The 25,282-nt window shown below is 45.2% G+C and overlaps 1 protein-coding gene across 4 annotated transcripts in view; it reads left to right on the top strand.

Annotated features, from left to right (window-relative positions):
- BCAS1 (brain enriched myelin associated protein 1) overlaps positions 1 to 24,889 on the top strand; it is a 32,130-nt gene extending 7,241 nt beyond the window's left edge. For 2 of the 4 annotated variants that reach the window (XM_064729689.1, XM_064729688.1), the window contains exons 4-12: positions 4,165 to 4,311; positions 4,808 to 4,852; positions 7,528 to 7,668; positions 9,964 to 9,999; positions 10,616 to 10,816; positions 14,766 to 14,933; positions 17,646 to 17,711; positions 21,380 to 21,628; positions 23,812 to 24,889. In XM_064729689.1, the coding sequence (XP_064585759.1) occupies positions 4,165 to 4,311; positions 4,808 to 4,852; positions 7,528 to 7,668; positions 9,964 to 9,999; positions 10,616 to 10,816; positions 14,766 to 14,933; positions 17,646 to 17,711; positions 21,380 to 21,628; positions 23,812 to 23,886 (1,128 nt within the window). In that variant the 3' untranslated portion in view covers positions 23,887 to 24,889. The remainder of the gene's footprint in view (positions 1 to 4,164; positions 4,312 to 4,807; positions 4,853 to 7,527; positions 7,669 to 9,963; positions 10,000 to 10,615; positions 10,817 to 14,765; positions 14,934 to 17,645; positions 17,712 to 21,379; positions 21,629 to 23,811) is intronic. The other 2 variants (XM_064729691.1, XM_064729690.1) reach the window with 2 other exon arrangements.
- Positions 24,890 to 25,282: the final 393 nt, after the last annotated feature.

Genomic DNA, 25,282 nt, shown 5'->3' with positions numbered 1-25,282 from the left:
ATTTTTAATCTTTGTTTTCTGTACCTTAGACTTTCTCAGATTTGAAGAGCACATTTCTTGTATAAATGTACACATTGTAATATTTTCCTGAGGGTTCATTTTTAAGAAGGAACAATTGCATTTTCCATCCCTGCCCCTCAGGAGTGCTCCCATCACAGCTCGGGATGCACATTTAAAGAGCCCATAAAGGCATTCAGCACCTAAGCAGGACAGGGTGGATAATCTGCAATGAATCCTCTGTTCAGGGCACACTGGCACTTCTGTGTTCAGCCTCTCAGAATGGAGCTTTTCAGCACCCCAAATTCCTGCAGATATTTTTGGCTGCCACACACAACAAGTCCTCGCCATGGCTTGCAGGAATTCTCTTTTCCCACCAAATGCCAAATTCCCATTTCCTACTTTGCTGTCACTGCAGTGCCACTGCTGTCATTTACAGAGTGGGGAAGGTCACTGCTGTGCTGCTGAAGGAAAGCTGTGAAAGTCCAAGGAAAGGACATTTTGGAGCAGTTTTAACTAAAATTCAGAGTTAAACGCTGCTGGGAACAAACATTCCTGTTGAAAGCTCAGGTGAGGCAGTGCGTGCTCAGGGACTGAAGGGAATCTAAATCATTCTCCCAGCTCATCCAGATCAAGCTTTATTATATCAAAACACCTGGATTTCTTATTAATTCCTGCAGTTCTGCCCCAGTCCCCTTGTGCCCATCCCCATCCTGGAGGTGCCTGGTGGGAATAAGCTGAAAATCCCAGGCACAGCTGAGCCCTGTTTGGTGCTGGGGCTGGCTGGGAGTGTCTGCAGGATCCCAGCAGCTTTCTGGAACATTCCTAAGGACAGCTGTGGTTATCAAAAATGGCTCTACACCTCCCAGGTGTGTGCAAAAAGCTGCACCATAGACATCTTTGAGGAATCACCAAATTTGGGTTCACTGGGTAAATAAATGACACATCTGGATCACAGGGAGAGCAATTTTTAACTTATGCTTGAATTTTTGGGCTCTAATTTTATCATTGGTTCTTTGAGATATGAAAAGGAATATATGGTGGGGGCAGAGAGGAGTTAAGCCCCTTTTTTGAGGAAACTACATCAGCTAAACATTGCAACGTGCTGCCAAATTTAACTCAATCCCTAAAACAAAGGCTGTGGCTCTGCCTTGCAGCACAGTTGCCTTCTGTTCCCTCTGAAGTTCCAATTCTCCTGCTGGATGGGAGAATGACCAAGCCTAATTTAATTACTGTTACTGTAGAAACTACAAACTGTTACCAAATAATCATACTAAAAATCAAGATATCGCTGCCAACAGCTCCTCTTTTCTCTCTCTCTTTTTTTTTTCTTTGTGGATTATGACTTGTAGTATCTGTAAATGCTAAAAGCAAAGTTTCCCTGCACTGAGTGCCAAGACAAAACAAACAGCGTTGCTGGTGAGTAAGAGAGAGGCTCCACAGTTGTAGCTTAAGAGCTGCACAAACATTCTGTGTTTGCTGAGCCACTCTTTATTTTTGTGGTCTACAAAACTACATTCAGAGCGCAGCATAATTAAAACAAGGGCAGAATTCATGAATTCATGAAGCATTTACTATGTAAGCCAAAGAAAAGATAAATTATATGCCTGAAATGTTTCACTGAGCCATGATTCATGCAAACAAAAGTGCTGGCAGGAATACATTCTTTTGATATGTTTGGGGTTTTTTTTTCCTGATGACTGAACTGAAACTACAGTATATTTAAGGTGTTTATTACCCCCAAATTTAGCTTCTCAAAGACATGAATTGAACATTTGCATAGCATCTATTAACTCCTAGTACTGATCTTCTGTTATTCCTGGGGTTTCTTTCATGATTTACCCCCAGGGCTTTGAGCAGGGAGCTGCCACAGAGGCTTTTGTGGTGATTTTGTGGCTCTGCAGCCGCGATCCTGCGGGGCTGTGCGTTCTCTGTGCCTGATTTCTGTGCTGATGGCCCCAGCCTGGGCTGTTCCTGGAGCATTCCCATGCAGGAGCATTCCCATGGGAGCACAGGATGGAGCACAGCCCCTCTCCAAGGCCAGGCTGGAGGGATCCTCTGTAGCCAAGGGCAGCCTCGGCTTGGGCAGGGACATTTTTAGTGGGAAAAATTAGAATAAAATTGTTCTAAAGAACCTTTCCCTGTGCTGGGTGATTAAAATAGCACAATAATTGTATAATATGGATTTCTTTATGTCACCAGTGGAAGGAATAAAGTTTAAATGCTTTAGAACCTCAGAGGGATGAGGACAGCTGGGTGTGAGATGGGCAGTGCCAGCAGAACACAGGGAGCTGAAATGGGCACATCAAATGGGGCACATCTGAGCTGTGAGCGGAGTTCAGGGATTTTGGGATGGCCCCAATCCTCAGGATCTGCAGTGGCTTCAGTCCTGGATCAGCCAGGGGTGCTGGAAGCAGCTGCGTGCAGCTCCCTCCTGAAATGCACCCCAAGGGATGCATTGGGCTTTCTGTAATTCCAAAACCTTATTAAATCTGTTTCTTTTCCTTGATAGCATCCAGCTCTAAAGAGCGTGATGGCACCAAGCACTTGTGCTGTGAAGTTTTGTTCAGCAGCACATCAGCCTCCTCCTCCTCCTCCTGCCTCAGTGTCCCCTGAACCCCTGGAGCAGAGCCAGCATTTTCCATGGCCCCAGAGCTGCGTGTGCCACCCTGGGCACGCGTGTCCTGCATGGGACAGATTGTTCTGGGGCCACGCTGGGGCTGGCAGCTGCACTGAGTGCTGTGTGAGCCCCTTCAGTGCCTGGGAGCATTCCAGCCCTGCTCTGCTGCTCCTGGGCCAGCCTGCAAGCTGGGTGGGTGGGGAATGGCACTGAGGTCCCCTCTGGCATTTCAATGGATGCTTTAACTCCCTGTGTTCTGCTGGCACTGCCCACCCCACACCCAGCTGGCCTCATCCCTCTGAAATCTTAAACCATTTAAAGTCTGTTCCTTCCACTGGTGACATAAGGAAATCCATATTATGCAATTATTGTGGTGTTTTAATCACTCAGCACAGGGAAAGGTTCTTTAGAACACTTTAATTCTTATTCTTCCCACTAAAAAAACCACTGAGCTATAATGGGCTGGTTAGGGAAAAATAATGTCACTCAATAATGACTTTGATGTCACTTAGGCATTCTTTGATGTCACTCTCTCCTGCACAACACTTTTGTTGAGCTTTCCTGTGCAGGCTCAAGGCAAAGGTGGCCAAAATGGAAGGTAAATTCAGTGTGAGAGGTGCCAAACTCTCCAAAACTGGTTCAAGAAGTGTTTTTTTACAAGCAGACCCTTGTCCAGGTGACTAAACAGAAAACAATTTCCTTAATATTACCTACTTGTGAGTGCTTGAGCACTGGAAAATGTTTTGGGGCTCTGGGAAGGAAATCCATGATAGAAATAGGGCTGCTCCATCTGCTAATGGGAATTCTTTGATTTATTGCCTTTTTCCTTCTTTTAAGTGTGTGTCACATTGATGTTTAATAGATAAACATGATTCCTGGCATGGCAAAATAGAGACTCAGAAGTCCAATCTTTGCAAGGTGCGTCAGACAGGACTAGGCAGGGCCAAAATCTCAGCATTTGCAGACCCTTGTCCAGGTGTTTAAACAGAAAACAATTTCCTTAATATTACCTACTTGTGAGTGCTTGAGCACTGGAAAATGTTTTGGGGCTCTGGGAAGTGTAATTCCATGAAGAGAAGAGGCTGCTCTGTCTGGCTAATGGGAATTACTTTGATTTGTTGCCTTTTTCCTTCTTTTAATGTGTGTCACATTGGTGTTTAATAGATAAAAATGATTCCTGGCATGGCAAAATAGAGACTCAGAATCCATCTTTGTAAGGTGCACTCAGACACGGAGCTGGCAGGGCCAAAATCTCAGCATTTGCTGCCGTTTTTCACAAGCTCAGCCTTGAAAAGCCACAAGTGGAGTTTGGGGCTCGCCCTGTGCCTGCTGTGGCTGAGAGCAGCGTCCCCCCAGCAGCAGCAGTGCTGTGTCTGAGCAGAGAGGGGAAGGAGAGGATAAATGCTGGATTGTTCTGCCCGTGGGCTGGCCAGGAATGGTTGGAATTGCTGTTGTGACTCCCAGCGAGTCACAAAAGGCACTTCTGCATTCCACGGGGAATCGGGCAAGCTGGCACCGAGCAATCTGTGCCCCCTTTTCTTTTTTAGGAGATAGATGAGTGCAGGCAGAAGGAGCTTGGGCAGGACTCTGCAGGTGAACAAGACCTGGCTGCACCTGGCAGGGCACAGGCAGAGCAGCACAGTCCCCAGGCAGCTGCAGGACAGGGCTCAGTCATGAGCTTCCTCAAAACTCTGGTAAGTTCTGCCTTTCCTTTCCCTCTCTTTGGGGTTCAGCTGCTTCCAAAAATCCCCTGTGGGACTGGAAAATTTATATAAATAATGTAAAAATGTATAAATAAATGTGAAATGTTCTCTGTCCTGGGGGGATGAGGAGGGGGACACTGAAATGATCAAATGAGTGCCACCTGCTCTGCAAAATTCCACTTCTAGAGATTATACAGATCTGGAACTGTCTCAAAGACTTTCTGCTTGATATTCCTTTTGTACCACCTCTAAAAATTCATTTTCATTAATTGATTAGGAGCTTGAATAGTAAATATTCGATCCAGGCATTTTTCATCATAGCCATTATGTGTTCTCAAGGAATATTTGCATTATCAATTTTCCCACTTGAGGCAAGCAATATTTGTATTTTCCCTTTGTGCAAATAATACCTGCTGATTTCAAACTTATCTTTTTGACCCTTTGAAAGGCTGGGTTGAGTGACTGTTTTTTCTCAAATTCTTTTAAGGTCTCCCCAAGCAAAGCTGACGCCAAAAGTGATTCTGAAGACAAGGTAGGCAGTTCCTTGTTCACTGGTCATTTGGTGTTTTTCACACAGGGATTTCCTCTTCATTTTGTTGGGTTTTTTCCCTAACTGATAGCATCATTTGAAGTAATTTCAAATATTTTTCCCCTGGATAAATTGAAAAGGAGGAGACTGAACAGTGCAATTCTTAATGTCGTCTGTTACAATCAAAATCTGTTGTGTTTTCTGCAAGCTTGGTGATGACTGGTGATGCTTTTGGTTGTTTCTCTGACTTGTCTTTGATTTAAAATTTCAAAATTTTGAGTCCACAAAAAAGTTCTGTTTGCTCTAGAACAGTTTTCCTTGTGCTGTGAAAAAACTTTATTGAGAAACAAGGAATAAACCCCTAAAAATTGAAGTGTTTTTTCCATGCAGATATTAGCCAAAATCACAACATTTTTTAGTTTTCTCCTATTTTTTTTATTCTTTTGTCCTATTCAGTCTTTGCAGCAAGCTTGGTGAGTACGTGGGGGATTTAATTCTGAATAACTCTGAAAATTATTCTCAATAATTCTGAGTAACTCTGAAAATCATCAGATAGGGTGAAGCTTTTCCAAGCAATGCAGAAAATGCTGTTATTAAAGTGTTCTGGCTCAGGGAGACGTGCAGCTCCTCCCAGAGGTGGTGAACAATCCGGTTTGGATGGAAACAATCCGGTTTGGATGGAAACAATCCAGTTTGGATGTAAAACCCCATTTCCTTCCCTGACCGTGTCCCCTGTGCCAGGTGACTGCTGGTGCTGCTGTCATTTGGACTGGGATATTCTGGGTGGGTTTGGTTTGCTGGCACACCTGGCAGGGCAAACAAAGCCGGCTGACTTGCAGGATGTGCAAACTCCTTACAGGAGATTAAGAGGGAGTTCTCCTTTATTGGGAATTCCTTTATCTGATATGGCATTTGGACTTCAATAAAGGGGAAATACGTTGAGGAGGTTCATTTATCAGCTCCCAGGTAGAAAAGCTGCAGATTTTTTGGCTGATAGGAAATAATGGTCCTTTTTTTAACCCCCAAAAAAACAACTGAAGTGTGTTAAAGGTATAGCTTTGCTAAGTGAAGTTTTCCTGAGTGCCATGGGGGTGTTGGGTGGCTGCTGTGCCTTCAGATGACAGAATAAGGGAATATCCTGGAGCTGGAAATGATCCAAAGGTCCATCCAGCCCTGGCCCTGCACAGACCCCCAACAATCCCAGCCAGAGCCTTGTGCAAGCATTCCTGGAGCTCTGGAAGGTTTGGAGCAGGGAATGAGCTCTGGAGAGCCTGGGCAGTGCCCCAGCACCCTCTCGGGGGGGAAGAACTTTCTGTTTCTGTAGGGTCAGGCTCTTATCAGTGCTGGCTGCAGCTCTAATCAGCTGTGGGCCATGTGTGCTGCCAGATGACCACTACCCTTGATGGTGGCCGTCCCTCTGATGTCTTGTGCAGGCTGAGCTGGAACTGAGACTGGATGGAGATAAGGAATAAAGCAGGGATTTATCCAAAGCATCTCCTCCATGGATGCACCTTGGGCAGCACCAGAGCCCAGCCAGGGCTGCACCCAAGATGACCCAAAATGGCCCCAAAATGCACGGCCGGGCACGGGCTCTGTCCCTGGGATCAGTTCTGCTCCATTTGCACCTTGCAGTTCATTGTCCCATCCCAGCTTTAGCCCATCCAGTCCCATCCTTGTTTTTCTCTCTCCAGCCCACGGGGTTTGTGCTCCTGGGCTGAGATTTGGGTCATTTGTCCTTGGTGCCCAGCTGGGGCAGGAATTGTTTTGTCTCCCTGCTCTGTGCACAGAGCTCACTGTCCCATAATGTGAACCCAGACCCACACACTAAAGCAGCACAGAATGTGAAAAATAGAAAAGCCAAAACCTGAGGCACCACCTTGGTGGCCATCCCTCAGTTCCTTCCTCTGTGCCCACACCCGTTCAGAGCCCGGTCACACCAGCTCAGGCAGTTCCTACAAACCCAGAGGTTGTTTGGACAAGGTCTGCCCCAATCACTGACCTCACCCTCCTGTGACAGGCCCTGAGCTGATCCTCTGTCACTCTGTTCAGGAATTGCAGGAATTTTGCAGGAATAAGGGTCATTTTGCTGTGAGAATTAGTAAGGAATAATCCTTCATCCTCCTCCAGGCCAGGTAATCAAAGGCATCTTCCTGCTTTAAAGCCTGAGACCTCAAACAATTAATTAATTTCAAGGACATTAATGCAAGCTTGAAATATTTTAGGCAGTGTATATCATGAATATTCACACTGCCCTTTTCCTAAATAATGCCTTATATAAAACATTTTAAAGTCCCTATTATGCTGCAATAAAAAGACTGAATGTTCCTCCAAAGATTTATATATTTGCCTGTTTAAAAATTATAAGTCCTAAATTGCTTCTTCATGACTTGGAAAGGCAGATGTTTGTGGGATTTAGGTTTCAGTTTAGTGGAGGTTGTAGAGGGAAAGTTGTGGTTTAATTTGGAATCAGGTGGATTGCCTTGGCTTTTATTTTGCTGCTCATGTGAAAGGAACTCTGAGGAGAGCTGAGAAATCACTCAGGGAAAAAACCCCACCATTTATCCAGAGCTAAGAGGGAATATTTTCCTTTAACCTCACATGTGTGACGATGGAATAACATCTTTGCTAAAGCAAATATCTGCAGCAAACACTCACCTGCACCTGCTGTTGTGCACAAGGGCTCCAAGGCGGAGAAGGGCGCGGGGGGACAGCCCAGCCCGAAGGCAGCACCAGGATCCCCCTCCAAAGGAGCCAAGAAAAAGAAAGCAGAGAGCCCCAAGCTGGGCCACGGCACCTTTAGCAAACTCTTTAGGCACAAGGTTGGTATGGAGCTCCAGGAGCAGCAGAACCCTGAGGAACCACAGCTGGCTCCTGGCACACACACACACAGAGGAGTTCTTGCCAACATCTGGGCAGATGTGCAGAGCTCGGGAGGTCCCTGGGGGAGCATTTCTGTGCTGGGGGAATGGGGACATGCTGAGCTGCACCTTCCTCTCGTTGGGCCCTCTGTGAGCTCGGGGTTCTGGAGCAATCCCTGGAGCAATAATTCCTGCCAGTTACTAACACTGACCAAACCCCCCTGGCCACTGAAAACCAGAACCAGAGGTGCTGACAAACAATGAATTGCATGGAGGTGACCAAAGCCTGAGACCAGAGAGGTTTGGGAGCTCAACCCAGCCACAAGTCAGGTTTTATGTCATTAATGTACACCTGAAATTGGCATTTTGGGGCATCTGATATGGCACAGAGGAAGCTGGAACATGGAATTTCCTGCAGAAATAGGGATTTCTCCTTGCAAGCAAGAAAATTAATTTATTTTAGTTCTCATTTGAAGTAGAAAAAAAAATCTGGGTTTGATGGGTACTTTGAAGAGCTTAAAATGCACAGTCAAGCAAATGGCTGTTTCAGAGGACATAAACTTTTATGTTAAAAACCAGCAATTACCAAAAATTTTGGTCTCAAGCTCTGTGTTTGAAGATTTCTGCACTCTCTGAAGATAATCATGGCAGGCAAGCAGAGAATTGCAGCTCTTTAGCCCAGAGAATGCAGAAGCAGGGACCCTTCCAGTGGGGGAGGAACATAATTAATATTAAATTCTCCCTCCAGACACCCACGTGGAATTTCTGGTGAGTAGGGGGCTTTATAACCAAGGGCATAGGCCAATCTTTAATACATTTTAAAACCAAAAATGTTCTTTCCACTATCTCATTTTTGAGGGAAAAAAAAGTCATCTGCATATTACTGAAGGAATAATAGTATTCCTAATGACTTCAAGTGTGCAGTTCTTCCAAAAAGCTTAAATTTGGTATCTCAGCTTCATTTCTTAATAAAATTAAAATATTAATTACTTGTTCATAATGAATTAAGGTTTTCTGGTAAAAACCGAACCTGACTGGCATTTTTTTAAGATTCCATTCCAATAATTAATCTTGCAATAAATTTTAGTGAGAAGAGTGCCTGGAATATTTAATGGAAGTTGAAAGAGTTTGTAGTTAACAGAAACATTGTTTTTCATGCTCCTGTGTTACAAAATCCTGACTCTAAAGCAGCTTGTGATGCTCTTCCCATCCATGCATGTTTGCCCTTCATTCCATGCTCATTTTGCATATAACTGTGCTGATTTGTGGAATTTTCCCTTGGAAGAGAAGGGTGAATCCCTCACTTGCAGCACTAATGCTGCAAGCCATCCTCACCCTTGTTCTCACCTCCTGTTCTGGATGTTGTTTGTCAGAGCTGACCATAAAAAAAAAGTTTTGGCTCCTGCAAAGTAACTGCCCTGCAAAATATCTCACCTGCTCTGCGAAATATCTCACCTGTTCTGTGGAAAGCTTCCCAAAGTCTGCCCAGGCTATTGGAGCCTGGCCAGATGGGTTGGGTGGGGTTTTGTACAGCTCAGGTCATTGTTCAGTGTGAGGGGTAGGAGATGCAGCCAAAATCCATGGCCAAGGAGGAATTTAACTGGCTCCTGATGAAATTTGTGTATCCTGATGAAATCAGGAGCCCCATCACTGCATGGTTGCGCTAAAGGAAATCCCACCTCATGCCCAAAAATGAGAGGCTGGGTGGGACCAGCCCCCAGCACCTGCAGAGCTGCTTTTTGCTCCTGCTCCTGGGTTTCCAGCATTTCGTGTGCTGCCTGTTTTGGATCCCAGACACCCGAGCCTCCTGCTGGAAGGTGACGGGAGCACATCCCTGATGGTGGTGTGGGATTCCCATGGAAAACTCCCAGCTCTGTGTCCCTGAGCACTGGAAGCTGCAGACACAGGAAAATCTCTTAATACCTTTAAATTCTCTGTACTTATTTACCTGAGCTGAATGGGAATGTGAATATGGGAATACATTTATAAATATGTATATTTTTAAAGAACAAGTTGAGGACTACAAGCACAAAGAGTGCACCACCAGGCTGGTGCAGGTACAAGGATGGGACCTGGCATTCCTTCCAGAAGCCTCCACTCTTCCAGGGATCAGTTTCCATGGCTGCAGGAGCCAGGACTTGCACACACATTCACTAAAAATAAAATAATTGGTGCCACAGACAATTGCTGGCCTGTGGAACTGCAGTGCTGCCGTTGCCTCAGACAGACTCATCTTTGTGTTTTGCTTCCCTGCAGGCTGCGAAAGAAACCCAGCAGACAGCCAACACCAAAGTGAGTAGGAGGGGTTGAATTATCTGTGCAATGCAGGAAAAAGGGAATTCTCGCTGGCATGTTCAGTCTTTAAGTGTTGTAATTTCTTTATCTGTGTTCTGGCTTTGCTGTGTGTGTGACGGTGTTCACAGGGGTTTTCAGGTGAGGGAAGAGATGAGAATGTTGACTCCATGTTCAGAAGGCTTGACATATTATTTTATTACATATATTACATCAAAACTATACTAAAAAGAATAGAAGGAAAAGTTTCATCTCAGAAGGCTGGCTAAGAATAGAATAGAAAGGAATGAATAAAGGCTTGTGTCTCGGACAGAGTCCAAGCTAACTGGGCTGTGGTTGGCCATTAATAACAAACATCCAAGATGGGCCAATCACAGATGCACCTGTTGCATTCCACAGCAGCACATAACGGTTGTTTACATTTTGTTGCTGAGGCCTCTCAGCAGGAAAAATTCCTAATGAAAGGTGTTTCATGAAAAGATGTCTTTGACAGCTGTGTCAAGCAGGGATGGAAGGGCAGGGGAGAATGGGGAGAGGCGGTGCTCACCTGCCCAGGTGATGGCTGAGTGTGCTGGATTTGTTGCTCACAATCTCTCCATGTCCTTTTCATTCCCAGAGCCCTGAGCAGCCTCCTGTGAGCTGTGTGAAAGCAGACAGAAATGTCCCTGCCTGCCCGGAGCCGCTGCCCAAGCAGAACCCGAAAGCGCCCGAGCCCGCGGCGCCTCCGCAGAGCGTGAGCACAGAACCACCCCGGGAGGGCACCAAGGACAAGGGCTCAGCCACCCCTCTGCCCCTCAGCAAGCTCTTCTGGAAAAAGGTACTGGGGCTGGGGCTGCAGTCATTGCTGCCAAACCCACCACGGGCAGCAGCTCCCACCTGCTCCACGGCAGGGACGTGAATTTATCCGCGGTGGTTCTCTGGTTCTCTGTGACCGTGCTCACAGGGGTTCTTGGGTGAGGGAAGAGATGAGGATCTGACTCCACGTTTCAGAAGGCTGATTTATTATTTTATGGTATATATTACATCAAAACTATACTAAAAGAATAGAAGAAAAGGTTCAGAAGGCTGGCAAGTAATAGAATAGGAAAGAATGATAACAAAGGTTTGTGGCTCAGGGCTCTCTGTCCGAGCCAGCTGACTGTGATTGGCCATTAATTAGAAACAACCACATGAGACCAATCCCAGATGCACCTGTTGCATTCCACAGCAGCAGATAATCAATGTTCACATTTTGTTCCTGAGGCCTCCCAGCTTCTCAGGAGGAAAAATCCTAAGGAAAGGATTTTACATAAAAGATGGCTGTGATAGTTCTCTTGTTTTATGGAATCAGGAATGTTATCCTCTCTTAATTCAATGCTTCTGTTAAATATCTCCCAGAGATCACAAAGTTCTTTACTAAAATTCATTATCAATAGAGATAAAGCTCTAAAACCTCGTTTCATTTCTTTGCTTTAAATGTCTGAAAAGCTGGGATCAGGGGGGTCTATTCTTACTCAGCTGAAAATGTTCTGTGACAGAGAAGATCAGGATTTAATTTGGGGTCTCAATTGCTTAGGAAGACACATTGTTCCTCAGGTTAAATAATGATTTTACCTAAATTTAGGGCTAACTCTAAAAACATAGTTCCTGTTTCCACAATCCTTATGGTTTATAAACTGAAGTTTATTCATTCTTAATTTCATTTCATAGAAGGGCTGTGTGAACATTTACTGAGTCACTCGATGTTAAATAACTGCTTTTCTGGGCTTCTGCTCAAGCTCAAATCCCAGAAATTTGCTGCTTCCAAACACCCAGATGCCCCTGAGTGGCTGCTGCTCCTGCAGCTTCTTTAACTGAGTTTTCCCACTGGAGATGCAGTTTGGATATTTTATTTATGTTTAAAAAAATCCCAAAGGTGTTTAGGTATTTACAGAGTAAACATGCTTGAAAATAATCAAAACTTCAAACATTTGCCACTTGGGACTGAATTTCCAGGGGAACTGAGGGAATCAGGTGCTTGGAATGAGAGGAAAGTTGGGAAGAAGAGGGAGAGGGAGGTTTTTCTGTGGGTGTTATTGCTACAGAAACCTCCTCCTCTGTGTAATCTGGCTTATTTGAAAACAGAGCTGGGAAGCAGGATGTGTGCTGAACATCAGGATGAAATAAGGGAAAGAAGAGACCTTCTGGCAGGCTGCTGTGTAAAACAGCAATAAATCCTGTCTGAATTCAGTCATTTCTTAATGAAGTATCAAGGATAAAAAAAAAAAAAGAAAGAAAGAAACAGGAGAGATGTACAAAAAACCAAAAGACAACAGGTTGGCCTCATACTCAGCTTGGTTTGAAGACTCTGTGGGGAGTTCTGTAGTGAATTTATCTTTTTCTGGCACATTTGATGCACTGTCCTTTTGTTAGGACAGAAAGCTTAAATAGGTGGAGAATTCAGAGTCAGGAGTCGCTTTGCTTTTGAAGTCACAAACAGCAACCACAACACTCAATAGATGCAGGATTCAGCTCCAGCTTCTCTTTCCAGGCACTCTCTTAAATATCCATCTTCTGATGAGCTTTCACTTCAAAGTGCAGCTAATGAAGTGCCTGTCAACACGTGGCAGTTAATGCTGCTGCTCTGCCTGCAGATGAATAAATATGGAAAGGGAAAATGAAAAATTCCTTATTCAGCTTCTCAGCTGGGAGCCACTTTGTATTTGCCCCATTTCCTGATCAGTCTTCACAAGAATTTTCAGAACTGTTACTCAAATATTTGCTGTGCCAGCATTTCTCTCTCTTTTTTTTTTTTCTTTTTTTTTCAGAAGGAATACTAATAGGGAATTACAGCGGGCAATTTCCAATATTTGTGTTGGAAAGCTGCTTCCAAGGCCTCGTAGATATCTGATCAGGGCAGAGAAACATGATGCTTCACGTTTATCTGATCAAAGCAGGCCAGGCCAGGGTGGAAGGTGATCAAGGCAGCATTATTTACACTGCTCTGGGACCTGTCTTTAAAAGCAGATGTGTTTGCTTTAAAAAGTTGAATTTTAAGCAACTCCTGCCATGCAACTGCAGGAAAATCATGCTCGTTTTGCTGATGTGCCAACAGCAAACTGGTTGATTACTGGGTGAAGCAGAACATGGAATCCCAGGATGGTTTGGGTTGGAGGGACCTTAAAGCCCATCCAGTGCCACCCCTGGATGGCAGGGACCCCTCCCACTGTCTCAGTGCCCACCCTGGCCTTGGGCACTGCCAGGGATCCAGGGGCAGCCACAGCTGCTCTGGGCACCTGTGCCAGGGCTCAGCACCCTCACAGGAAGGAATTTCCTCTGTACATCCAACCTAAATTTCCCTTCTTTCAGTGTGAAGCCATTCCCCCTTGTCCTGCAGAAGAATTTCCTGAGAAATGTGCAAAAATCCCTGATACTGGAAACAGCTCAATCCCTGAGTAGCTGCCTAACCCTAATTTAACTGGGCACTGCTTTTTGGAGGTTGGCATTTGGTGCCAGGGTGCTTTTGTTGGTTGTGCCACCAATTCCAGTGCAGAGCCAGAGCTCAGAGACAAAACTCCTTTGGGGTGCAGCAGAGTGATCCCAAGCTGCCCCCTTGGAGAGGAGAGATCCCAGGGGCTGAGCTCTGCCTTGCTGAGCCACTGCTTCCACTCTGCTCTGAGGGATTCCCTCCCAGCAAATAGATGGGGAATTGATGATATGGATGTGTGAATAGGCAGAGATCCAGGGTAAAATTATTATAGATTGATTATCTCCAAGCTGTTCATAAATATAAATTAAATGTACAATTCCACAGGGAAGTGGGAAGTGCTGCAGCCATCCCAGGCAGCAGGGGATAAGGAATATTTATTCTTTCATCATTCTTCCCCCTGTTGCACCACCCCCAAAATGTTGTTACTTCCACAAAAGAGGAGTCAGGAACAAAGCAAAATCTTTCGTGCTGTGGTAGAAATCCATGGTGAATCCCCTTCTTGAATGTGGAATTCCCTGCAACTTAAAAATATGACAGAACTAAAAGGTGGGAGGGAATACTGAGTAAATATATTGGATGGCTTCTGTATGAAGGACTAAATAAACTGGGATTTTATTTGCTCAGAAAGGGAGATGACAACAGCACACAGAAAAGCTGCTGTAAAGGGGGACAGGAAATATAATTGTTCACAATAAAAGTGGCAGAGTCCAAGTAAAAGAATGTGGCGACAAACAAGAATAAACAAGTGACAGGACAGGGGGAATGGCTTCAAACTGGCACAGAGGAGGTTTAGATGGGATATTGGGAAGGAATCGTTCCCTGGGAGGGAGGAGAGGTCCTGACAGATTCCCAGAGGAGCTGTGGCTGCCCCATCCCTGGGAGTGTCCAAGGTTTAAATTTCAGCAATTTATAGTGTCCATAGTGTGTTTCAAATAATCTTAATTCTGCTTTTGAGTGCAAATTCCTGAGTATGATTTTTCTGTTATTTACTGGATTCACTTGAGCCTCATCTCCTCAGGACATGCATTGCTGTGTGTGATTTCATTTTCATTCTTATTACATTGTAATCAAAGCTAGGTTCTTACGATTGGGAACCAGCAACTCAAGAAAGTCTATTTCTTTCGTTTATATAAACTGCTGGGATTTTAACACTTATTTACTTCTTTCATTTGGGATTAATCAAATTCCTGAAGCAGCACAAAGAGAACAGCAAAGCTGAGGATGTTTTTATGCCATGTTTGATTGTAAAATTTTAAGAAATCAACCAACTCCTCACAGATTGAGTCAGATGTTTCCTCCACTTTACTCCCAACCCCAGAACTCCTCGGAAGAAGCAGAGGCCGTGAGCAATGAGAAGGCAGAGGTGGCTCTGGAGGCCGTGGCTCCCGACAGGGACGAGAGCAAGGGCACAGAAAGCACCGAGGTGAAACCGCGAGGGGCAGAGAGCAAAACGCCCAAGGCAAACCTGAGGAAGTTCTTCAAGCTGGTAAGAGCAGCTTTGTCCTTCGGGAGCTCAGAGGGCTGGGGAGAGGCTGGGAAAACACTTTGGCTTTGTCTGGGAGGGTGCAGGGACGCTCAGGGATGGGTGATGCTCAGGGATGAGGGATGCTCAGGGATGCTCAGGGATGCTCAGGGATCAGGGATGCTCAGGGATGCTCAGGGATGCTCAGGGATGAGGGATGCTCAGGGATGAGGGATGCTCAGGGATGCTCAGGGATGAGGGATGCTCAGGGATGCTCAGGGATGCTCAGGGATGCTCAGGGATGCTCAGGGATGAGGGATGCTCAGGGATGCTCAGGGATGCTCAGGGATGCTCAGGGATGGGTGATGCTCAGGGATGGGTGATGCTCAGGGATGAGGGATGCTCAGGGATGCTCAGGGATGAGGGATGCTCAGGGATGCTCAGGGATGCTCAGGGATGAGGGATGCTCAGGGACGCAGGCTGGGACTTCTCCCCGCATTCCCCGTCCTGCATCTCCCTCTCGCGGCTCCTCCCGGAACATCCCAAGGGCTCCGGTGGCCCTTTCCCTGCCGAGGTGACCCTTTCCCTGCCGAGGTGACCCTTTCCCTGCCGAGGTGGCCCTTTCCCCACCAAGGTGGCCCAGGGAGCTCCAGGGGTCGCCACACCGAGGATGCTCCGCTTCACAAAGCGCAGCTTCCCCCTGTGGGAAGCTCCTGGAGGAACCCACCTCCAACCCCGCCTCCAAGCCCATCTCCTGTTGGCCACGGCGCTGTCAGTCCCCCTGTGCTGTGTCCTGCCCTGCACTGGCTTTGGGGAGCTGTATTTTTAGTGGCACGACTGTTTTTGGCAGTTTTTGTAGGTTAGGTGAACTGGTGAAAGGAAAGGAGCTGTCTCTCCTGCTAAGGTCCATCAGGTGGGAAAGAGGAAAGGCAGAAAGTAGAATCTGCTCCTACTTCCCAGAGGAAAATTGTTCCCAAATCATCTGCAGCCCCTGCTTCCCCACATAATCAAACTAGGCAATAAATAGCATTTAGAACTGAGAATAATTATGTTGTCACAGCTATTGATGAAAGTGTAGCAGGGTATTGGCTGTCCCCACCCTGCTCCATTTAAAAACATCCCAGCCCACCCTGCTCACTGCAGCAAACTTTGTGGGCAGCCTTGGCCAGCAGCAGGCCCAGGTGACCAGAGGCAAGGATGGGAGGTCAGCAGTGCTCTGCAGAGAAATCCTTGGCATTGTTTCGTCCTCGTCTCACTGGCAGCAAGAGGGAGCTTTGTCTAGACCTCAAGGTCTTTACTCTGGTTTTGGTTAAAAATAATCATAAAAATAATCATAATAAAAATACGAGGTGGATTAGAGAGGTTGGCTAAAGCAGGGCTGGTCTTATCTGGGTTTGGGGTGTTTATAGGGGAACAGGTAACACTGATTGCTGTTAGAGCAGGGTTGTTTTTTTTCCCTAGAGGCTTTTGAGGACTTGCTAAAACACAAATGCAGAGCAGATCTTATCACAGCCCATCCTCATGCACTCTGAGGGGTTTGTCCCCAGCACAGAGCACACTGTGCTTCCTCCCCTGCAGCTCCTGCACAGATAAAGCTCCCGAGCACAAACCCGTGCCAGGCCCAGCATGGCACCTTCAGGGACAGCCTTTTCCCACAAAAGCCATGAATTGTCATGGGGTGGTTTCATTTTCCCTGCTGCTGCTGCCATGCATTGATTTCTGTGGTTTTGGAGGAAAGGCAGGTTGCAGTGAGCCCATCTGTGGGACCAGGCTGGTGCTGTGTGCTCCACGCTACAAACACAGAGCTGCAGCAAACCACAATTCCGCCCGAGATAAATTTAGAACAAAAGTCACATCCTTTCATTGTTTTCATTGAACTTCTGCAATGAAAAATGACATTTAAATTTGGGCACTATGAAATCCTGCAGTTTGTTTTATGCTTTGCTGCTGAGCTCTGTGCATTCTGTGGCACCCAGGAGAACACACTGAACTCTCCAACACATTTTTAAACACAAATGCTCATTCCTGTTGTCCCTTTTGTAGCACTAATTGTAACTTAAGCTTAACCTAATTCTCACAAAGCTTGTCCTATTTACTCAGTTTGGTCAAACAGAGGTTTCTCACTTTTTTCTAGATGGAAATGGGTTTTTACCTTAAAAAGATATTTCAGAGTCAACGTTTGCTCTGAGTGACCTTCCAGTGCTGCAGCCTCAGGCTCTGCTCAGATTGTCCTGGCTGGGAAATATGGGAAGCAAGGAGGATTATTATTTAGAGGTTTAAGGACTGCAGGAATAAACTGCAAAGCAAAAATCAGGATTAAACGGATGCTGATGACAAAATATGGAAACATCCCTCCAAAGCTGAGTGGGCTTTAATTATTCACAGCACATGCACTTAGTAGGGTGGATAAAGAGAGGGCAAGTCCCACTAGGTCTTGTAGGACAGATTTTGGTCTGGAAAGAAAAGAAAATCTCTTTCCTAGAAAATTCCAGAAAATCTCTTTCCCAGAAAATTCCAGGGCTGACAGCAGGTTCTTGTTTTGGGCTGAAATGATCCCTGCTCAGGCCTTGGTGGGAAACCTGACTGGCAAGAGACAATCGCACCGAGCAGAACCAGCAAAAGCCACCCTGGAGATGGGGACAGCTCCAAAGTGGAGCTGCTGAGGTGCCTTCAGGCCTTGATTGCTGGGAGTTTCCATCCTGGACGAAGGCTCAAGCAGGACCTTTGTTGTTTTAGTCAGGCAGGGGAGATGGAGGGACCCCCAGTGCAGAAGAGGGACGTGGTCCCAGCCCCAGACACCACGTAAGTGACTTTGTGTTTTTGGCCTGGGCTTCCTCATGCCCTGGTGATGGGTTCTTGTCACCTCCTCCCACCCAGCTCTGCCTCTTGAAGTGCAAAAGTCACTGAAAGGAAAGTGCTGCACTCACTGAGCTTCGTATATTTACACATCTCTGTTTCTTTTATCTGTTCATAATATTAAACAAGATTTTAAAGAGTCAACATAATTTAAAAAAAAAAAAAAGCTTTTTCCGGGTGTGTTCCTTTTCTTAAAATAATCAGTGGGTTTGTGTTCAGTCTTCTTCCTCTCTCTTGCTGCTTTTTGACTTTCTGCAAGAACCTTGGCTCGGGCAGTGGAACTAAATACACACAGAATTATTTTTACTTTGTTGATTTACTTGTCTTCTGAGGAAAGAATCATTTAGGTGGAAACTCTACAAAAGAGAACTGAAAATGAGAATGAAAACTGTTCACTGCAATGTAACAAAAGCCATGAACAGATTTGTTTCTTGTTCTGTTTCGTTTCTTTCGTTATGTGTTCATAAAATCTAAACCTTTGGGTGTGGTATTTTCATTCTATTCTGCATGGCTTTCAAAAGGCTTCATAAAAACAATATTTTCATTAGAAATACAAATTCTATTGAGCTTCAAACCCTCATCTGCTGCAAGTGAAGATATTCAGAAGAATTCATCTCTCAGTAATGAGAAGTAAAACAAGGTTCTGTCTGTAGACAGTTTCCTTTAAGAGGAAAACTGAAGTTGCATTCAAACCTGTCATTTCAGAATTTCCTTTTTTAAATAGCTGTAAAATTATATCTCTCTCTTCCTATTTTCACAATGTCTGATGACACCAAGGTTAATTTTCATGAATTATGTCTCTAAAAGCATCCTAAATATAGAAGAGCCTTGTCTTGTGACACTTAATCCTTATTTCATACAAGAGCTTTGTGAAGTGTTCTGAGTAAGACAGCAAAAGTTTCAGCCCTGGATCTATTTTATTATTTTAATGAGCAGCCAGCTTCCTTCCATTTCTGTAAATCAGTTTATTGTTCTTCCCCTCCTTCTCTCCCTTGCCCTGGTGTAAAGTAGAACGGTTTTATTCCTCAGAGGAGCCCAAGGAAAACTGGATCTTGCTGACTTCTTCCTTTTTTGGGGGTTTCTTTGAAAGGATTTCCTTAAATTATGCTGTAGTGTCTCTGGAATGCTGTGATTCTTCTCCCCTTCCCATCCCTGCCACTCTGCACCCTGCAGAAATTTCAGCACTGCTCCAAAACCACAGAAATCCCGGGCTTAAAAATCAGCCTTGGCCCAAGGTCTCCTGTAAGATAACAGGGAAAATGTGTCCATTTTTCATTTTTTATTTCAGTGGCACTGCTAATGTTGAGGGAGGCAAAGCAAAGTGCCAGGAGCAGCTCCCCTTTGGAGTAAGGAGCATTAACATCTTTCATTATTCATTGGCCTCACACCGCATTTCCTCAGCTGCTCCCATCAATATCAAATCTGCCAATTTCCTGCCTTTCAAGGTTAATATGAAACACCTCAAAGAGATTATCTGATAGGGTTTGAGTTGGGTATTTTTTTGCCTGGAAAATGTATTATGAATATTTTTTAAGAAGTGTTTAGTCTGCCTGACATCAAAGGGCCCCACCTGCTCTCAGCCATGGGGTTCTGCTGTGGCTGCAGCGCTGTCTCGGGCACGTGTGGGGAGGAAAACTCTGCTTTTACACCCACAGAGCAAAGCCACAGATTGCACTGAGTGTTTCTGAGGCTTCCAGGCTCCTCTGGGCTCAGCCCAGAGCTGGGCTTGTTGCTGCAGCGAAGGTGAACGTTTGCAATTTCACCAGAAAATCATTTTCTCACTTCCAGTGGGAAGGGTCTGGGGAAGCAGCTGCTCAGAGTTAACTGAGCCAGAGACTTTTGCAATTTGCTCTATGTCCATCCTTGTGCTGGGGGAGCCCCTGCACCCCTGGGCACTGCAGTGTCCCTTCCCAGGTGAGGTGACACAGGTGGGGAGTGAGCTCTGCTCTCCTCTCACCCCACTGAACCTGCTTTAAACATTTATAAATCTGCTGATCTTCACCTTCTCCTGCACAAAGAATGGATTTTTTAAGTCTAAGAGCAGAGCGATCCAGGTGTGAGGAAATATTTACCACATATATCAATCTCTGGAAAAAGAAATCATTCCAAAAGCTCACATTCAGTAGAGGAGTTGTCTCCTAGTCAAGCCTGACTGTATTAAATGAAGACTGGATAGCAAGAAAAGCTGAATTGAGTGGAAAAGGCCAAGCAGCAGGATTGTTGTCCCCTCTCATTCTTGTTTCACCAAAATTAGACGGGCTTGAACGTTTTTTATTTTTAAATGCAAGAGGTGCATTTGCATTCTGTTTCTCTAAAGTTTCTGCTTTCAGGGTTTTCTCTGAAATCATGATATCTCAAAATGTTTTTGTTTTGAATGAAAGCTAAGCCTGGCGTGTGAGCACATAACCCCAGGCCTTCAGAAGAACACCAAATATTTCAAGAGTAATGGTGAAATTCCCAAAGCTGGAAAAATACACAGCATTAAGCTTGGGCCATGGCCTGAGGGCAGATGTGAGATTTCCAGCTTTTCAACATGGCAAATTTGTGCTGTTTTAATGATGGCAATAAATAAAGCCATATGGGTTTGGGGTTCTTTTTTACTTTAGAAAAAAAATCCTATTTGCAAACAGATTTCCTGGCAAAACCACCCTCATTTACTGCTTTCCAAACAGTGACGATTTCATGGTCTGATCCTTTGTTTGCCAGATAGGATTTTTCTTGTGTGAACTTCAAATATATCCTGAACTTCTCTGAGTTCCAGAATCTTCCCCTTTACTCTAGACAGGTGCTTTGTGATTGTGGTGTTTTGGAAGATTTCCTGTCTCTTCTTTTGCACTTGTACGTGAAATTTTCTATGACATTCTGGCTTCCCTGTGTTGGTAATTTTTGGGTGAAGTGTTGTTCATTCACAGGGAATTTCTTTTCATCCCTTGCTTTATGGGGTCCTTTGATTTTTGTCCTCTCCCTGATCTTTTCCTTGCACTTTTTGTGGGTATTTCAGTGGGCAGTGACTGTCAGTGATGTCCATGCCTCCTCGAGCAGCCCCAGCAGACATTTCAGGGAAGTTGTTCCAGGCAGGGATGCTTTGATCCCGCAGTCTTTGCTCATGGAATTCCTTCAGCTCCCTGTGCGCCCTTCCCTGAGCCAACACTGCAGGAGCTCATCCCAACCTCTGGCAATGCAAACCTGCTGGGCAGCAGGACTCCTCCTGCCAGGTGGCATTCCATTTCTTAAATAATTTTATTTTTTCCCTAACATATTTAATAATAATAATAATAATAATAATAATAATAATAATAATAATAATAATAATAATAATAATAATAATAATAATAATAAATATTATATTATTAAATAATAATAATATTATTTAATAATAATAAATTTATAATTAATTTATAAATTAATTATAAATTATTATATTTATTATAAATATAAATTTATAATAAATTATTATTAAATAATAATATTATTTAATAATAAATAATAATAATAAATAATAATAATAAATAAACATATTTAATAATATTATTTAAATTATTTTATTTTTTCCCTAACATATTTATGGCTGAACTCTCTCCGTTCCCCACTACAACAACCCCTGTTTGCTGCAGACTTTGAACGCCACGGAGAAGCCTCTGGCCCCATCCCAGAGCGACCCCGGGGGCCCGAGGAGCAAAGAGGGCTCCAAAGACAAGAAGGCCACGCTGGAGCTGGGCAGGCAGAAGGGCAGGGAGCAGCCCGAGCCCCGGGAGCAGCCAGCGGCCGAGCCCGACTCCATCCACAACGGCGGCGACGCCAAGGAGCCCCCCTGCAAGAAGGCAGAGAAGAGGCAGTCCCTGGGAGGGTTTTTCAAAGGCCTTGTACGTTTATTTCTCTTCCCTTCTTTTGCTGTTTTCCGAATCCTTTCCACGTGCTGAGCACTCCCAGCTCCTGACAACTGGACTGTGAGTTATTCCAGCTCAGGAAACAATGTTATTAATCTTTTTTTTCCCCCTTTCTTTTCCTTTCTAATCTAATCTTTCAAAGATTCCCTAAATACATTTGCTACAGTTTATAAATTAATCTCTTCTACCATAGGAACAACCTTATCTGTGCTCAAACCCTGCAGCCGGGCACTGATGCTGTTTGCTTGCATCAATGGCTCCAGTTGTAGCCAAAATTTCAGCATCTGGAGCCAAAATTCCAGCAATTTTAGCCCAGCTGGGAGCAGAGGCTGGAGCTGCAGTGTTTAATCTGCATTCCTGCACTGTGATATCCTCCTGCTCTGTGCCATTACCAGCACGTGGAAAGTATTCGGATTTTTTCTGATCAGAGTATGTGCTGCTTCTCCTGAGCAAAATCTGGGGGAAAAAATACCCCAGCATCACGATTATGCTGTGTGTGCCCTTTAAAATGCTCTGCCCAAATGTTCCAAGCCATGAGCTGGAGGTACCTGAGCTCCTGAATCCCAGGGCAGAGCTGGAATTTGTCCCTTAAAAAAGGCAGAACAAAGTTCTTTCTTTCACGAGAAAGAAGGGCTTGGAAATTCCAGTTCAGCAGGAATCAGCAGCCAGTCTGATCTTCCTGCTTCAATCAGCAACCACCTTGGGAATGCAGTGAGCAAGGAAGTGACCTCTGCAGAATGGGGATTATCTCCAAGGAGAATCCTCCTCTCCTGTCTGCTCCCTCCACGCTTTCATAGGAAGAAAGGCAAATTGTATCATCTCATTCCTTGATCAGTTTAGAAGTGAATTCATCAAGCTCAGACAGGAGCTGGCGCTGGCAGGGCCCATTACTCCTGCCATGTGGGAAATCTTCACCTGATGGGGGGAGCGTTTTAGGATTTCTGGGTAAATTTAGAATGAAGAGCTCACCTCTATTGGTTGGTGGATAAATGATGGATTTGCTGCTACCTGTAAATGGCCAAACCCTTTCATTCTGCTCTAGAGCATTCTCCAAACTCAGCACCAGGGGAAGCAGAAGCGAAGCCACTGCAGCCAGCTCAGCTGCACAAGGCTACAATCAGCTTTAGATGGCATTTTTCAGCCCATTGTGATTTTTGGCTGCTCTTTTTCATACTTAGATCCTCCAAGGTGAAACATTGGAAGAAGATCAGTGAGGTGGAGCCTTATCAGTGTAAAACCTTACTGGTTTAATTCCCTGAAGGGCATGAGGAAGTAAAGACCTTTCACTGCCCATGTGTAACACAGAATCCTCCTGAAGTGGAGACTCAGGTTTCCAGGAAGGGACAATTCCCACCTTATTCTGCCTGGTTCCTACCCAAGGGAAAGCACAGAGGCACCTTCAGCTTTGTCACGCTGGATTTTCTGCTTAGCAGGGCATGATTTGGGTTACAGACAGCACTGACACCCCACAGTGGTAACAGTGACCTCAAACACTGTTTGTGGGTCCTTTTTGCTCAAGTTTTGGCAGCTTCAAGGCCAGCAAAATTAGGTCAAGCACCTTAAAGCAGAGCCAAGTTTTTATCAGTTAGTGAAAAATGTGGTTGGTATAGTTAGAGCTATACATTTCCTTCATCTAAGCTGGATTAGTGTCTTGGACTGGTTCCAAAGCCAGAATTATGTTTGCAGTGTAAAAAAAGCTTTATCACTCGAACATTGTCGAATACCTGTCATGCATAAAAGTATTTAATGTTCCTTTAACCTAGAGCAGAGCAGGGCTGGCTATAATACACCATTCATCATGCCTGAAGGACTCTTAGCAGGGCTGCACTGAAGCGTTCAGGGCAGGGAAATGTTGCAGAAATTATGCCAAAACTCCAATGCTGCACACACACAGCAGCCTGGCTCTGGTGTGTGAGCCCAGGTCCTGACAACAATTGTTTCCATGCCAATTGAGACAATTCTATTAAATAACCCCCACATTTAGGCAGGGACTTTGTGTGGCTCTCGTGACGCACATGGTGCTCATATATTTGTGCATATTAAATGAAGAAAAGCAGGGAGATTAAATCAGTGGCAGCAAAAGTCCAGGGCGCAATTCCAGACTTGACCATTCAGAAATACTTGGAAATGTCTCTAAAGGTGTCTCCCTTGTCCCACAGGGCTCCAAAAGGATGTCGGATGCAGAAGTGCAGACGGATCCCGTGTCCATCCTCCCTGCTGGCAAATCCAAGTAGTGCCCAGCCCTGGCTGCTCAGGGAGGCTCAGCAGCTCTCTGGGAGCTCCAGGAATGACTCCTTTCCTTTCTGGCAGCAGGAATGACTGACTCCTTTTCCCTCCCACGGCTGTCACAAACACCCGGGGCTGAAGCAAACACTGGGCACCATCGCAGGCTGTCACTGGCAGGGTTTGTTGGTTCCTCACCTGTAGAAAGCAGCTGTACAGATCCCCATGAAATGTGTGTAAGGTAAGGTGCTGTGGATGGTTGGAGGTGTGGGTAAGGCAGGTACGAGGGTGGCAGAGAATTCAATAAATGGCAGGAAAAGCAAGCAGGTGGCAGAGGAAGGCAGCGAGGCACGGGCAGGGAATCCTCCGCTTCAGAGAGCTTGAGAGCAGCCAGGAAAACACAAATCCCTGCAGAAATGTCCTGCTTTGGTGTAACCACAGCCCAGTCACTTCTGGGGGGTTTGGATGGAGCTGGGATTGGAGCTGAGCCCCTCAGCCCGGCAGAGCCCGTGGTGACCGAGCCCTGCTTGCTGCTGGTTATTAATGTAAATTAAAACGCTAAAATGCAAAGGCTTGGCGGGATCGGGCAGCTCCTGTCCCGGCCGGGCGGGGTGGGATAACAAATTAAAAGCTATTTAAGGTTCTAATAGGACACAAGAGGGCAGCCACGTCCCCTAACGCCGGGCTGTGCCTGCCAGCCCGGAATTAATGTTCCTTAGATCATAGGAAACTTAGCTGTTCATCCTGATGTTTGTTTATATCCATACTTGTAATTAATCCTAATAAAAACCAAAATCAAAGCTGCCCAGGCAGCTCTCTGCTTCACAAGACTCCTGTAATAACTGTAGTTAATAAATTTTACAGAAAATAAAGATTTCTGTTCGTTCAAGCCTAGCCTGTACAGGGAACCAGGGGCCTGACGTTTTAATCCACACTGATTTTAATGATGCAATACTGTATATTTTGACATCCTTATCTTTAAATAAACTAATACTTATCATTTGAAACAAAAAACCAGTTGCTGTTTCAATTTCCAAACCAAGTTTGTTATTTACATCCCCGTGGTCTGATGATTGATGTGACATTAAGGCATAAACCAGCACAGACAAACCTTACCTGTGGAGGGAACAGTTGTTATCCTCTCTTTATTTGAGTGAAGGTTACACTTCACTCAAAAAAGCAGGGGGGAATTCTGTACATTCTGCACAATTATATTTCTAACTAATCACAGAGGACAGAGGGATCCCTGCAGCTCAGTGGGATTTTGGCTCTGGGTTCTGCAGAGCTGCAGGTTTGGGGTGCCCAGCCCGAGCTTGCAGCTGGGTCTGTGCACAGAGAGCACGGACCAAGGGTTCTGTAGCTATAAAGGCACTTTCTGCTCCCTCCTGGCACTTTGGTGATACAAAG

The sequence above is a fragment of the Zonotrichia leucophrys genome, chromosome 20 (assembly GCF_028769735.1).
Source record: "Zonotrichia leucophrys gambelii isolate GWCS_2022_RI chromosome 20, RI_Zleu_2.0, whole genome shotgun sequence".
Taxonomy (NCBI): domain Eukaryota; kingdom Metazoa; phylum Chordata; class Aves; order Passeriformes; family Passerellidae; genus Zonotrichia; species Zonotrichia leucophrys.
This window is presented reverse-complemented; position numbering and strand designations above follow the sequence as displayed.